We start from the raw sequence: 16,362 nt of genomic DNA, 5'->3' as shown, positions 1-16,362 counted from the left end.
ATCAAGTTATATGACATTCAACAAACTGCACTCCAGAACAATTGCAAGTTTCAAGGTTTCCTTTTTGGCTTGTGTGAAATGCTAGAAAGCATCTATAGGAAACAGCTACTTCTTTCTCTAGAGGCTTCACTGGGATCTCGCAATATGTGCATTTATAATAAAATATCATAATTTACATGAGTACTACACAGTTAATTATAAGAGCACACATTTTCTCATGCAATTCAAATCTCATCACCGGGAGTCCACTTTTTAGAAAGACACAAAAACAAATAGCTCAAATAAAGAAATATCTCCTGGCTTTTCTGTGATTAAAAAGTCTGTCCTTGGGCATTATTCATTAACTACATCTTTCAAACAAAATATGTTACACAGAGAACAATAATTATTATTATATTCACTTACAGTAAGTGTCAAATCTCACAAATGTCAAAATCAGAAATTGTAAGTGTCCTCGAACTTTAAATTAAAAAAAGGACTCTTAAAATATCTGGATATAACTGCTCTTTCGGAGCCTCTCAGCAGGGCCTCATGGCTCTGGCCCAGAAAGAGATCTTGCCAAGCTTTTCCTCTTCCTATGTTTCCCTCCTTTCTAGAACTCTGGGCACACAGGTCCTGGGGTTTCCCAGCTCTCTGTGCTTAGATTCAATCTCTATTAAAAGGAAAAGAGGGTGGGTGGGATGGAATTTATGTTACATTGAAATGGAAACATCTGGGAACCCCTCACAGGGCAGACAGAGGTAAAGTGCTTCTCCACTGTTAGAGGAGCAGGATGCTCCACCTGAGGTCTATTTAGCTGCTTCTCATGGTCACATTGTTTAGTTGGCCCATAATGGCTTGTAGCCTAAATCAGGAAGCTTGAGGATCGCTATTAAAGTACACCAGGTTAAAGGAGACATTAAAAGCTGGTAATTCTGGTAAACCATCATGATGGTTCTGTTAGTAACTCGCCAGGTATCAAGAGAAGAAAACCAGCAATTGTATTAGAGTGGTGCATTTATTGAGGAAAAAGACAACCCATATCTCAAATGAGGAAAAAAAATCTGGATATAGACTTTCACTTTCATTTAAAGACATAATTATAGTTCTCAAAACATACACTAGAGAGATAGAAGAAAAAAAGAACATTTACAACTGCAAAGAGTTACCGAATATGCTTTATGGCTTAGTCATTTGTTACTGAAAGTTATCATAGCATTCATTTCATTCTGTGATGAATCTTCAGTTAAGATTGAATTGTGTCTCAAAGTGTTTTACAGTGGCCATCTAGGGTGTGAGATATTTTTATCCTTTTGTGTATATATTTTCTAAAGCCTCTTTAATGAACATGGATTTTATATAACCTTTCTCTATCTGTCCAAATATGCTGTATATAATTACTATGCACATTCTATGTGTGTCCCTTACTGCTATCAAAAAGTTCTGCCTAAAGTTGGTAATTGTGGAAGCAGGTGATGGGTACACAGGGGGTTGCTCATCGTACATTCTCTCTACTCTTCCGTAAGTCTGGAAATGTCATAAATAGGCAATTAAAAATGTACTGCCTATTTATACAGTCTTCTGCCAGGGTTTATACTGAAAAAGTTACAAAATAGGTCCCAATTCTCTAGAAATATACAATTTAGGACATGCAATGCTGATGAAGGTTGACATGTAGAAAATACACCAAGAATAAATGAACATGGGATAAGTGCAGAGAGTAAAATGAATTCACTTTTGCAGTTTTCACCACGGTTATCTCTTTTCTCCTATTTCTCCTTTGACCTCCCTCAAACTTTGATCACTTTCTGATCCTCTCTGTTATCTGAGAATCACCAAGTCCTGCCAGTTTTCCCTGTAGTTTCCCTGTTGGCTCCACTTTCAGAACCAACTATGTGGGCCCTTGTCATTTTATGCCTAGATTGCTGCAAAGACATCTTACTTGTGGCTCCTTAATCTCTGGTCTCACTTGATTTCAAACTTCATCTTAAATCCTTCTGTCAAATTCCACCTCCCAAAACAGAAGTTATCATTCCTCTACTTTAGGAACATGAGGCCCACTCTTCTCATGTTCTTCCAACATGGCCATTCTGCCTCCTCATGCCATTCCTCTTATTAATCCCTTAGGAAAACTTATCCACCCATTTTGCTATCTGAGTCTTTGCTCAGTCTTCTGCCCCACCGTACACTTCCATAAACTCCCTCATTTATTAATTTGCTATAAATACTTATTTATATAAATATGTATTGAATACTTTCAACTTCCTCCATATATGTCCCATTATGACAACTATCATTTTATCTTCCTCTGAATTACTTCAGTGTTTATGAATGTCATCTGAACCACACGATCTTTGTGGGCTAAGTGATCCAGTGGTTCTTAACCATGGCTCCACAACAGAATCACCAGAGGAGTTTTAAAAACACTCATCCCAGGCTAATTAAATCATAATCTCTAGGGGTAGAGCACAAACATGAGAAAAAAAATCTTTTTTTGAAATCAAGTATTTAAAAAATGTATCAGGTAATTCTGACATGTTGGGAGTTGAGAAGCATTCATCTAGACAATATTAAGTTTCTTGATTTGTATGTATAATTCATTCATTTGGTCAATAGCTACAGTGATTATTGCAGAGGTAGAAAACTGGCAACCCTGGGATGTTTTCTGAGGCCCACAGAGTGTTTTTGAAAAATTTTAGACAATACTTTAAAATTGGGAAATTTATCACAAACATTTGGATACCCAGCTCCTCTTGGAAAAATGAGAGATCTGGTGAGACTGGGCTTGCATTCTTGAAAAGGCAACACTGGCTAGAACTGAATTGCAGCTATTCCTCTAGGCTGCGCGAGAGCTTCCAGTTGGCTGCGGTTCCCCCCAACTCCCTACAGCTCGCTCACAGGGGCTGAGTGTTAATTGCCATTTATTGTATCATTTGCATAGCTGTGAAAGTTACTGTTTCAGTAGTAGGAGAATCATTTCTCTGAAGTGGTACCTCACTTGGCTTCTTTAACCTCCTCCGCCTCCTCCTCCCCTAGTAAGGCTTACTGTTGAAGTAGAAAATATTTCTGGGTCCAATATCCAGGCAACCAGCCCACTTTATTTATTTGTTATCTTCCTGGCCTCAGTAATGATCTGAGTTTGTAGCCCCTGACCTGGTATGTGGCAAGTACTATGTTAAGTGCTAGGGATATACAAGAATGAAGTACAGTGCCCTCTTTGGAGGAAGTCACACTTCATTGAAGAGATGCAGACATATTATGCTTATAAATTACGTGTATGAGTGCATACCTGATTCTGCTGAACTTAGAGTATGACCTCCAAATTTTATTTCAGTTTGGCGGAGTTTAGTCATGTTTAGCAGTTGTGTGACATGTGGAACATCTGTTGTTAGTTGACAGCTTCTGGGAATAATGTCTACAGGTTCCTCTGCTGGAAAGGGAACACCACGTACAGCTGAAAGTAAAGACAAACATTCATTCTCAAAATGTAAGCCATTTCTGCCAAATGGACATATTTTATAAATGAAACCAATCAAAGGAAAAGATTTTAGAGTACGACTTTGGATGAATTATTCAACCTTTCAGCCTTGGTTTTCTTATCTGTAAAATGAGCATGGTAATTTTACTGCTTACTTCCTCGGTTTGTAGAAAGAATTAAATGAGATGAAGCATATAACATATGGAGTGCATTCAGAGAACTATGCAATAAATGAAAGCATTCATTGGAAATATTTTATATTTGCTTTTCAATACTAGAGATGTGACTTGAGAAAACTAGTTGGGTATGCTCCTATTAAGATTTCTGGGAGCATATCAACTCATTTATATGAGATCAATATGCACAATGACATTATTGAATAACCTAAGTACCCATAACCATTATATAAGTAAATTAACTTTTTAACTTTTTATTTTAAAATAATTTTAGACTTATCAAAAGTTTTTAAAAAGTATAGTTTCCTATATACCCTTTATCCAGCTTCTTCTGTTAAAATCCTACCTTTCAATATTTTCAAAGAAAAAATAGTTTATTAAAATTATGATAGTATTTTAATTTCTTTCACATAGTGAATTTGATATAGTGATATTTTATATTTTATAGTGATATTTTAATTTCCTTTTAGTGCATTTTCTGTTCTTGTTCTTATGACATTTTACTAACTGCATTTTTTCCTATGTTTTAGTATGACCTCTTTTATGGTAAATATATTAAGCCTTGTCATTTGTAGCAAGTAAAAATATCAATTAATATTAATATCCTAGAAGGCAATTTTATTATATGTATCAAAGACTTAAAATGTTCATACCATTTTACTTAGTAATTTCATTTTATGAATCTATTCTAAAGTAAAAAAAATTAGAAACTCAAAGATCTATGTAAATAGGTTTTATCATTTCTGAAAAATAGACAACTTAAATTTCTAGCACTTGAGGAGTGTTAAACACATTATAGTGTTTCATGGGACGGCATGGTAAAGAACCACAAGACATTGTATTTATGAAGGTGTCTCAATGATATGGGAAAAGTTCAAGATAAGAAGTTAAATGGAAATAATAGATATCAAAACTCTATCTCAACTGTAGAAAAGTGAATATATGACAATGTATGAGTGGCAAAAAGACTGGAAAGAAATATACCAAAATGTAAAATAACTTTAGGTGGTCAGCTTAAATATCATTTTAATTTTATTCTTTACAATAGCTTCTATATATGTTGGATTTTTATGAGTAAAGTTTCTATTTTTAGAATCTAGTGAGAAAAATATTTGTGTTTATTTGTGAATCTGAATAGTAAGAAAAATTCAACCAATCGTCCCTCAAAAACCATCATTAAGTATAAATTCTCAGCAAGTTAATAAAGGCAAATAATGTTAGAAGAGGTTTCTGTGCACCCTAGCCATGGCATTTTCCTAATTGGATACTAATGTCCTAATCTGAAAAGGAAAATGAATCATTTAACTAAAAACTTAAATACTCATCAGCAAGGTAATGGTTTCTAAGTGTCCTAATGCCCCAGTCATTAAAAATGTTGTAGATTTACAAATTTTAGTTTTCAGATATTCTTTATCCATTCTTTATTTTTCATTGATCTTTAGAAAATCAATATAAAGTAATTGAGTAAATGAACTCTCAAGATAGTAAACATTTGGAAAAAAAAACAACTAAACTAACTCCAGATATGTATTTGACATATCATTACAAACTCCTCTGAGGTAGAAAAAGATAATTTCCACATCAATGACTATATTGATAAGCTAAGATTTTATATTAAAGGACAAAGAGAATTCTGGAGGCCAGTAAGAACCTGAAATATTAATAAAATGCTGTATCCTGAATCCTATAAACAGAATCATGAAACCTTTAGCTTGTAGGGCTTGTGTGATTAGTATAGGATACAATGGCATAAAAAGTTTGAAATGTATCAACACAAAACCTGAGTTTCCAACTAATCAGAAACAGACAGAAAATCTCTGGTAACCATAAATCCATAAGTTTTTATGGAAGACAGAACAAGGCAGAGACTATTACAAAAGTGCAATCTGAACCTTACAGGAACATGGCTGACACACTGATCAGACTTCACACTAAAAGGCTCAAATCCCCTCTGCATCATCTTTCTTTTCTATATATCTACTCTTCCTTTGCTCCCAGAACTGTCTCACTACTTATTGGATTATTCTTTGAGGGAAATTGTGGGCAGTATAAAACCTGCAATAGAAGGAGAAATAAAAAGACCCTATTAGTTGATTGTTTAAAATAAAGACTAATCATTAAGCCCATTTAGCAACTACAAGTTCTCAAACTTTCTTTGAGACTTTATGGAGGAAAACTTGGAAAGTGGCTTTAGTCTCATTTTTGTGAAACCAAACTAAAGAAGGTGCTTTAGGACCATCTGTTACCTGGAAGCTGGATGTTCTGTAGCACTAAATGGCAGTTAACTCATCTCCCTACCACCTGCCTCACCACTAACCACTCCCTTTCTCCATGTCCAATTACTATGTCAATTTATTTTATTTTATTTATCATTTACAGCTTGATTTAAAAATAAGGGTTAAGTCTGAGAATAGCATAGACCTTACGTAAAAATTAAATAGTACTGAATTGTTCATAGGAAGCACGGTCTGCCTTCATTCATTTACCCATTCTGTCACTCAGCAAACATTTATTGAGGCTCCACTACATGCCTGGCATTTGTCTAATGGCTGAGAATCTAGTGGTGAGCCAGAGTGACCGTGTCCTTGCCTTCTTGAAGCTTACATCTAGCAGAGACTATGAAACGAATCAAATCATAAATAATTATTTAATTATAATTTTGTTAATTGCTCTGAAGGAAAAGTTCCGATGAAAGAGCATAATGGGGTACTCTAACAGCATAGGGTGCCATGGAAAGTCTTGTCTGACAAAGAGATATTTAAGCTGAGTCACAAAGATAAGTAGAAAGTAGACTGGTGATGTGGGGGTGAGAGTGATCATTCAGGTGGAGGGAACAGAGCACTGAACATTGTGAAAGCAGACGGACTTCAGTGCATTCTGGGAACTGAAAGAAAGTTCTGCTAAAGGGTTGCTGGCATGGGAGAGAATCCCAATGATATATTTAGTACAGTACCTGGTTCAAAGGGGAAGCTCAGTAAATGCTCATGGACAAAAGCCCCTTAATAACAGCTTGGACTAGATTAAATGCAGCTGCCAAGTCTTCTTTTTTTTTCTTTGGTTATTCTTTGTTCAGCTATATCCTGAAGAGTACTCCATGCATATTTTATTTGGGTATCACAACTTTCTCCCAAGATGGCAAATACTAAATCGAGCTGGCAATCAGATACTAAGGGACCAGGGCCTGTCTGCCTTGTTCTTTCAGACAATTTCTATCTTCTGGAAGGGACTGTGTATGGAAACATACAGAATGCCTTATTAACATCTAGATAATGACATAGCAGAATCTAAACTGCTTTTGCTAACAAATATGACAGCACATAATGTTGGCTGGAATGGTCAGTTCAGAATGGCAAAATGGTACATGAAGGAGAAGGCTATGAGAAAGCTGACAGACTTGCTCATGTAGCATCCAAGCACAACCAGATGGTGGATTTTCTTTTTTTTTTTTTTGGTGTTTTTGCTCTTAGTATGAGTTCGTGTATTATTAGAATGTTTGAGTGACTTTGTAACCCTGTTCGCCTTTCTTTGGCCATAAAGCCATCATAAAATGAACCACTCTGTAGGTGTTTAATATCTTTGATTAGAATCTTAACTAGCTTTAAAAATTAAGTCATCAATTTTAATACATATATAAAACACTTTATGCATTAAAAATCATTATCCCCATTTTATTAGGGGGAAATGCCTTATAAAGTAGTGAGATTTATAACTGCTTTAGTTCATGGCTCCTCCTAATTCATATAGTTTAAATAAGAACTAATTTTATAATAGTTCACTGGTCCCAGACTCATCTACATTCATCTTATTTATTTGGTAATAGCCTGCAGTGCCTAGAATAGTGCCTTAGTTATATCAAATTCCAGCTCTCTGAAACACCAGTGAGAGCCAAGCATAAAACACAAAGGTCTTTGCCAAGATATTGCTGTAAAGTCTGTTCATTTTTGGTTCATTCATTCATTCATTCGCCATATAACTACCAGATTTTCTCTGGGACTGGCATGGATTCAAATTCCTGCCCTTGTGGAGTTTACTGTATTATGCTGAAATGATATTAAGAAGCAGTATATTATAGTGATTAGGAGCACGGGCTCTGGAGCAAGGCATCTTAGGTTCATATTCCAGCTCCACTGCTTATTAGCTGTGTGACCTTGGCACAGTCACTTTACCTCACTGAACCCTGCTCTCCTCATCGGTAAATCATGGATATAAAAAGAGTACTACCTCATAGGGTTATTGTGATGCTTAAACATGGTTTAAATGATGATTAATCTATATGAGGGCATAAGAACAGTGCCTGGTCTGCAGCAAGTGCTACATAAGTACATCTTACTGGTTTTTAATAATAAAAGGTTTTGACGTCTAAAGAGGTAAATAAACCTGGATTACACCCAAAACTTGGCTACCCTGAAGAATCATGCCCTTTGAGCTTTTTTAAAAAAAATAATTTATTGAGGAGAAATGCACATTAACATAAAATTGACCACTTTAAAGTGAACTATTCAGTGGTACTTAGTACATTCACAATGCTGGGTAACTAGCAGTCTACTTCCAAAACATTTCCCTCACTCCAAAGTAAAACCTGTTACCCATTAAGTGGTTTCTCTCCAGTTGCTAAGGACCCCAGTTCCTGGTAACCACAAATTTATGCTCTTTCTCTATGGGTTTGCCTATTCTGGACATTTCACATCTTTGGAATCATACAATATGTGATATTTTATGTCTGACTTTTTTCACGTAGTATGTTTTAGAGGTTTACCCACATGGCAGCATGTATCAATACTTCATTTCTTTTTATGGCTGGATACTATTCCATTGTAGTACATACGACATCATTTTGTTTATCAATCCATTGATGAACATTTGGGCTCTTTCCTCATTTTGCCTATCACGAACAGTGCTGCTTTGAATATGTGTGTACATGTACTTGTGTGAGTACCTGTTTTGCATTCTTTTGGGTATATATCTAGGAGTGGAAATGCAGGGTCATGGTAATTCTAAATTTAACTTTTTTGAGGAGTGACCACACTGTTTTCTACAGTGGGTGAACCATTTTGTGTTCCTCCCAGTAATGTACAAGGGTTCTAATTTCTCTACATCCTTGTCAGTACTTGTTAGTTCCATTAAAAAAATTATAGCCGTCCTAGTGGGTATGAAGTGGCACCTCATTGTGGTTTTAATTTGCATTTCCCTAATGACTAATGATATTGAGCATCTTTTCATGTGTTTGTCTTCCATTTGCATATCTTCTTTGGCGAAATGTCTATTTAATTCTTCTGATTATTTTTTTAATTGGGTTGTTTGTCTTTTTGTTGGTGAGCTGTAAGAGTTCTTTATACAGCTGTCTCACAGGAGATTGGTTCCAGGACTCTCTGTGGATACCAAAATCCATAGATACTCAAGTCCCTTATATAAACTAGTGTAGTCTTTGCACATAACCTATGCACATCATCCTGTATACTTTAAATTGTCTCTAGATTACTTATAATACCTTCTACAATGTAAATGCTATGTAAATAGTTGTTATACTGTATTGTTTATTTGTATAATTTTTAATTGTTGTATCGTTAATTTTTTTTTTCTTGGATATTTTTGATCTGCAGTTGGTTGGGTCCCTGGATGTGGGAACCTGCAGGTATGAGGGGCTGACTGTATATTCTGGGTACAGTCAGAATACATCAGAATATTCTATATGTATCTTCATATATCTAGAATCAGAATATATATCCTATTAGACATATGATTTGCAAGTATTTTCTTCCATTCTGTAGATTGTCTCTTCATTTTCTTGGCAATGTTCTTTGATCCATAAATGTTTCTAATTTTGATGAATTCCAACTTTATTTTTTAAAATTCTGTTGCTGCGCTTTTGGTGTCATATCTAAGAACATTGCCAAAAGCAAGGTCATGATGATTTACCTCTTTTTTTTTGCAAGAGTTTTAGGGTTTTAGCTCTTATATTTAGGTCAGTGATATATTTTGAGTTAATTTTTGCATATGGTGTGAGGTAGGGGTCCAACCGCATTTTTTTGCATGTGGATAACCAGTTGTTCCAGAAACATTTGTTGAGCAGACTATTCTTTCTCCATTAAATGATCTTATAGCCCTTGTGGAAATCAAATGTATATTTTATTTCTGGACTCAATTCTATTCTGTTGGTCTACACATCAATCCTTATTTCAGTATCAAACTGTTTAATTATTGTAGCTTTGCAATAAGTTTTGAAATTGGGAAGTGTGAATCCTCCAACTTTGATTTTCATTCAAGATTGTTTTAGTTATTTGCGGATTCCATGTGAATTACAGGATCAGCTTTTCCATTTCTGCAAATAAAGGCCATTGGAATTCTGAAAGAGATTGCACTGAATCTGTAGATCACTTTGGGTAATATTGACATTTTCACAATATTAAGACTTCCAATCTATGCACATGGGATGTCTTTCCATTTATTTATTTCCTCTTTAATTTCTTTCAGGAATGTTTTGTAGTTGTCAGTGTACAACTCTTTCACATTCTTGGTTAGATTTATTTGTGGGCATTTAATTATTTTGGATGCTATTAATATTTTAATTGGATTGTTTTCCTTAGATGAGACATAAGATTCTATTATAAATAATATTTTATAAATGTTTATAAAATATAATATTCTAATCAGAATAATTATGAGTCTTGATATGCAGATATTCATGGCCCATTTTTGTGAGATCTACTCTTGGCTGCAGGGCACCTCTGCTTTGCTAAGACCTTACCCTCTTTCTTGCTCTACGGTGATTTGCTAGGCAAGAGCATTTTGAATTCAACTCCACTGCAGGAAGGAGAAGAAATGCAGCCTTAAGTTGATGAGATTTGGATATAATGTGCACTAACCTGATCTGGAGAGGAGGACAGAAGTGGGGAAACACTCAATATAAGAGTATTAAATATTATTACTACTAATAATAAATATCAAAAATACCAAACCATTCTGGTTACTGGGGAAGGTAAACTTGTGTACTATTGAGGAAAGAATAGCCAGAGGCTTTGTCTCAAGTTCCACCTTGTGTGACATCAGCACAAGATACCTCATTTCCATGGGCTTTGTTTTTCTTATTAATATTTCTATAACTAAGACAATTAGATTAGAGGACCTCTAAGGCCCTTCCCTGCTCAGTGAGTCTATTAATGCTAGATGTCAGTGTTTCCAGATTCTTCTGTGGCCTCTGAAGGAAGAATTTTCTTCACATTGCTTGATATTCAATAAAGGTTTATTGACTAGAGAATGAATGGATGAATAATCAAATAAATAGCCAACTCTTAATTCAGTACTTCAGCAAACATTTATGATAGGTTACCAGCGCCAGATCATGTGCTAGAGATAAATAAAACTGTAGAGAGATGTGGTCTGAAATCATACTTTTAATTCTTATTTTCTTGTATTTCTGAACACAGAACACATATTCCCCAGTACTGATATTTGAGAAAGAACACTGAGTTAGGGAGTTAGAAGACCTATAAAATCATCATTGGCACAGAATAAGTCTATACTTAATAGATTATCATTTGATCTTCTCGTTTCTCTCCTCTGTCTTTCTCTTATTTAACTATCTACACAGATATTCTGGTTTTCAATTTTAAACACAGAATGATAAGAGTTAATCAATAATTCAGTTATGCAAATGCCTACAAATGCCAGTCCATGTCCCCTTAGGAACTATGAAGTAATAAACTAAATTGAATCAGTATGCTTTACTACTTGTCCAGCAAGTCATTCCTCTGGGCAAGTAGAAACTGGTTCATCACTTGTTTCAAGGTTCCTACAATTCACTTTCTATTATACCCCACTGTGTAAAGAGAGAATAGCAAAGCAAAGGAATTAGCCAAAGTCTCATAGCTTGGGTGAGTTTAAGAAGTTCTAGAGTGAAATGGTAGCAATTTAAATAAGCCAAGGACAGTAAAGTACTGAGTTCATATAAGCATTTAATATAATATATTTCAATCAAATCTCAATATGGAATTTAAGAAACAGGTATAAGACTTTCCTGTGATAAAGGTATCAACACTGTCACTAATCTATCTTTGCAAAAGAAAGTGACTCTTCTTTCAGTAAGAAAGACAAAAGGACAGCCATTATTTATTTTAATACATCATCCTTAAACATAGCTAGTGACCAAATCTTGGCATTCCTACTCCATGACATCTCTTTTATCATTCTTTTTAAAAATTTCCTTCTCTTCTACTAGTCCATGAGAGGCAGTACAGAGCACTATAGAAATTAGGAGTATAAACTCTGGAGACCTACTGCCAGGTTGAAATCCTGGTTCTATTACTTAACAGTTGTGTGACATTGAGCACATTACTTGACTTCTCTGTGCCTCAGTTTTCCTATCTATAAAGCAGGGACAGTAACATCTACCTCACAGAGTTTTTATGAACATTAAATAAGCTAATGTATGTGAAGTGTTTAGAACTCTGCCTACGTCATACCAAGGGTTAATGCTGTAATCATCACCATTACCATCTCCATCACCATCATCATATCACTTCTATTGCCAATTTCCTCGATCAGGGACACTCAATTTTCCCAATACTATGTTATCCTTTGTACTATTTTGTATAATTATCTTCATAATGAACTCTTGTATTAACTTTTCTTGTGTCTATGATTACACATAAAATTCCAAAGACAGGAACTGTGCTCTACATCTTTATGTCATCCGAAGTATGCAGCTTAGTAGTGCAATATTATACCTCCTGCTCTGCCATGTACCCATGTACCATACTGAACTCCCTCTTCCTTGAATACATAAGATTCTTTTATGATGCCATGCCTTTATACACACACACACACACACATATATATAAGTATACATATATATGACCTCTCCTCTCCCTGAAATGCTTTTTTCCCTCATCCTATTTCCATTGTTTGTAAAACTGTTATTTTTCCTTCAAGATACAGTTTGGAAAGTTAATCTCCTACATCAGGCTATCCCAAACCATGGTCCACAGACAGATAGTAATCCATGATGTCATTTTCAGTGGTCTATGGTGAAAATGTTGGCCTTTATTCTGAAATTGAGAGCATCCTAGTTTGTGCATTCTTCTGTGTGTGTATGTGCGTGTGTGTGTTTGTATGTAAATGTCCTTTCATTTAATGAAACAATCAAAATAGTTGTAATTCTCTTGTTTGTTTGTTTTAATACCCTGATTTGGAAAATTCAAATGCTGGCAATCTATGGTAGCCCTCAATTTTTTTTAACTTGGCATGTCTGTGAAATCCAAGTACCTCACCAAATGGCCCTCCCAAGTAAGGAGCAGTGCTCCAGACTCTCCTTCTACTGCTAATTAAGCCCATTAGGAAAGTTACCACGGGGTAATCTACCATTACATGTAAGTTTTCCTGTCAGCCCCTGAGCTCCTTGAAGCAGGGGCTATGTCATCCCAGTGCCCGATGTATAGAAGACAGATAAGTGTTTAACATCTGTACACTGCATTATACTTTATGTCTTTTCACATGTACTTTTGTATTTAATTGGATTGTCACAACAACCTTATAGTAATTAATGAGAAAGCAAAGCTCAGGGATGTTCAGGATTCACACAAAACCACAAAGTTAGTACATGATCACAACAATGGACTGTGGGAACAATAACCCATGTCTTTAGGCCCTACAATACCAATTTTTTAATAATTTCTCTGAGATTTACTTGGCTTATACACAGTATGCTTTCACTGGGAATATAATAATAGTATTTTACCTAACCAAGGAACAATTATTATCCTCATTTTACTGATGAGGAAACTGATGCATAAAGACAGGGTAGGTACTTACACCAGGTTAAATACTGGCAGCTAAGCTATGAGGAATATGGGGTTACACATCACAGCACCCTGAAACACAGCATGCTTCCTCAAGTCTATCCAGAACGTTTTAGGTAATCTGAGATGCTACACTTATAAGGCTTCTTTTTAAGCCTTCCAAAAACGTCAAAGAAATCACATCAATGCTTGTTTTCTTAGACTTCCTTAAGGGTTATTCATTCACTTTTTAAAAAATTAATTTTAAACAATACATGCATATTAAAAAATTTCAATGGTATTATAAAACTTATAAGAAAAAGACATTTTGAGGGAGCTGGGGTCCCGATGCGCTGTCCACAAGAGGCTCACTGCTCACTGGTGGCAACAGTCTCTGGGCTGGTGTTGGCAGGTCTCTCCAGCAGCTCAGGAGCCCACCAGCAGTTTGACATGCAAGGAAGGGGAAATTTAACACTTCATCTACCCATATCACTGGTCTCCAAGCCTCTCGGGGTTTAGACCCTGCCGATGCCTTTCTCCTTCCAGTTCTGCTCTTCAACTTCTTTCTGTGGAATCTCCTATAGATTCAGGCACCCTTCCTTTTGACCCTCATCTGATCTATGTTTGTCTGTCTGTTTGTTTTGTAAACTTTCATCTAAAATTTTTCTTTCTTGCAGAGACACTCTGGCTGGAGGATTTTCTCATCTCCCATCTTGCCTCCAAATTCAGCAAAGTCTCAGGTTACAAAATCAATGCACAGAAATCAGTAGTATTCCTATATGCCAACAACAGTCAAACTGAGAACCAAATCAAAGACTCAATACCCTTCAGAACAGCAACAAAGAGAATAAAATACCTAGGAATATATTTAACCAAGGAGGTAAAAGACCTCTACAGGGAGAACTACGAAATACTGAGGAAGGAAATAGCAGAGGATGTAAATAGGTAGAAAACCATACTATGCTCATGGGTCAGCAGAATAAACATTGTTACAATGTCTATACTACCCAAAGTGATCTACAGATTCAATGCAATTCCTATTAAAATACCAAAATCATTTTTGCAAATCTAGAAAAAATAATTCTATACTTTGTATGGAACCAGAGAAGACCCTGTATAACAAAAGCAATCTTAAGCAAAAAGAACAAATTGGGAAGCATCAATTTACCAGACTTCAAACCATACTACAAGGCTGTAGTAACTAAAACAGCATGGTACTCGCACAAGAACAGAGACATAGGCCGATTGAACAGAACTGAGAACCCAGATATAAAACCATCCTCATATAGCCATCTAATCTTTGACAAAGCAGACAAAAACATACACTGGGGAAAAGAATCCTTATTCAATAAATGGTGCTGGGAAAACTGGATAGCCACATGGAGAAGACTGAAAAAGGATCCGCACTTTTCACCTCTCACAAAAATCAACTCACAGTGGATAACAGATTTAAACCTAAGGCATGAAACTATAAGAATTCTAGAAGAAAATGTCAGAAAAACTCTTATAGACACTGGCCTAGGCAAAGAATTTATGAAGAAGACCCCAAAGGCAATCACAGCAACAACAAAAATAAATAAATGGGACCTGATAAAATTAAAAAGCTTCTGCACAGCCAAGGAAACTATTATGAGAGCAAACAGACAACCTACAGAACAGGAGAAAATATTCATATGATACATATCTGATAAAGGGCTGATAACTATAATCTATAGGGAACTCTGGAAAATCAGCAAGAAAAAAATCAAACAACCCCATCAAAAAGTGGGCATAGGACATGAACAGAAACTTTTCAAAACAAGATAGACTAATGGCCAACAAACATATGAAAAAAATGCTCAACATCTCTAATCATAAGGGAAATGCAATGCAAAACCACAATGAGATATCACTTAACTCCAGTAAGAATGGCTTTTACCAGAAAGTCCCAAAACAATAAATGTTGCCGTGGATGTAGAGAGATAGGAACACCCATACACTGCTGGTGGGACTACAAACTAGTACCACCTCTGTGGAAAGCAATCTAGAGATACCTGAAAGAGATACAAGTAGAACTACCATTTGATCCAGCAATCCCATTACTGGGCATTTACCCAAAGGAAAAAAAACATATTCTATAAAAAAGACAACTGCACTAGAATGATTACAGCAGCACAATTCACAATTGCAAAGATGTGGAAACACCCAAGTGCCCATCAATACATGAGTGGATTAATGAAATATGGTATATGTATACCATGGAGTTCTACTCAGCCAGAAAAAACAATGGTGATCTAGCACCTCTTGTATTATCCTGGATAGAGCTGGAACCCATTCTACTAAGTGAAAATCTGAAACACTGAAAACACCACATACTGGCAAGGATGTGGAGCAATAGGAACTCTCATTCATTGCTGGTAGGAATACAGTATGGTACACCCACTTTGGAAGACAGTTTAGCAGTTTCTTACAAAACTAAACATGTTATTACCATATGATTCAGTGATAGTGTTCCTGGGCATGCCCAAATGAGTTGAAAACTTATGTTCCCATAAAAAACCTTACACAAGAATGTTTATAGCAGGTTTATTCATCCTGTGAAAGCCTGGAGGCAACCAAGATGTCTTTCAATAGTTGAATGGATAAACTGTGGTACATGCATACAATGAAATATTATTCAGTGCTAAAAAGAACTGAGATATGATGCTATGAAAAGACACTGAGAAACTTTAGATGCAAATTACTAAGTGATAGAGGACAATCTGAAAAGGCTACATACTATATAACACTGACTATGTGGCATTCTGAAAGGCAAAACTTTGGAGACAGTAAAAAGATCAGTTGTTGCCAAGGGTTGGGGGAAGAGAGGAATAAATATAATAGTTGGAGCACAGAGGACTTTTAGGGCAGTGAAGCTATTCTGAAATGATGCTATAGTGGTAGGTACATGTTATTATACATTTGTCAAAACCCAAAG

General features: G+C 35.6%; 1 protein-coding gene across 6 annotated transcripts in view; it reads right to left on the bottom strand.

The window, feature by feature from the left end:
• Window positions 1-16,362, bottom strand: part of CFAP20DC (CFAP20 domain containing) — a 219,928-nt gene that overhangs the window by 112,049 nt on the left and 91,517 nt on the right. For all 6 annotated transcript variants that reach the window (XM_045530678.1, XM_045530675.1, XM_045530673.1 and 3 more), the window contains one exon: window positions 3,269-3,433. In XM_045530678.1, the coding sequence (XP_045386634.1) occupies window positions 3,269-3,433 (165 nt within the window). The remainder of the gene's footprint in view (window positions 1-3,268; window positions 3,434-16,362) is intronic.

Source organism: Lemur catta, chromosome 18 (genome assembly GCF_020740605.2).
Source record: "Lemur catta isolate mLemCat1 chromosome 18, mLemCat1.pri, whole genome shotgun sequence".
Lineage (NCBI taxonomy): Eukaryota > Metazoa > Chordata > Mammalia > Primates > Lemuridae > Lemur > Lemur catta.
This window is presented reverse-complemented; position numbering and strand designations above follow the sequence as displayed.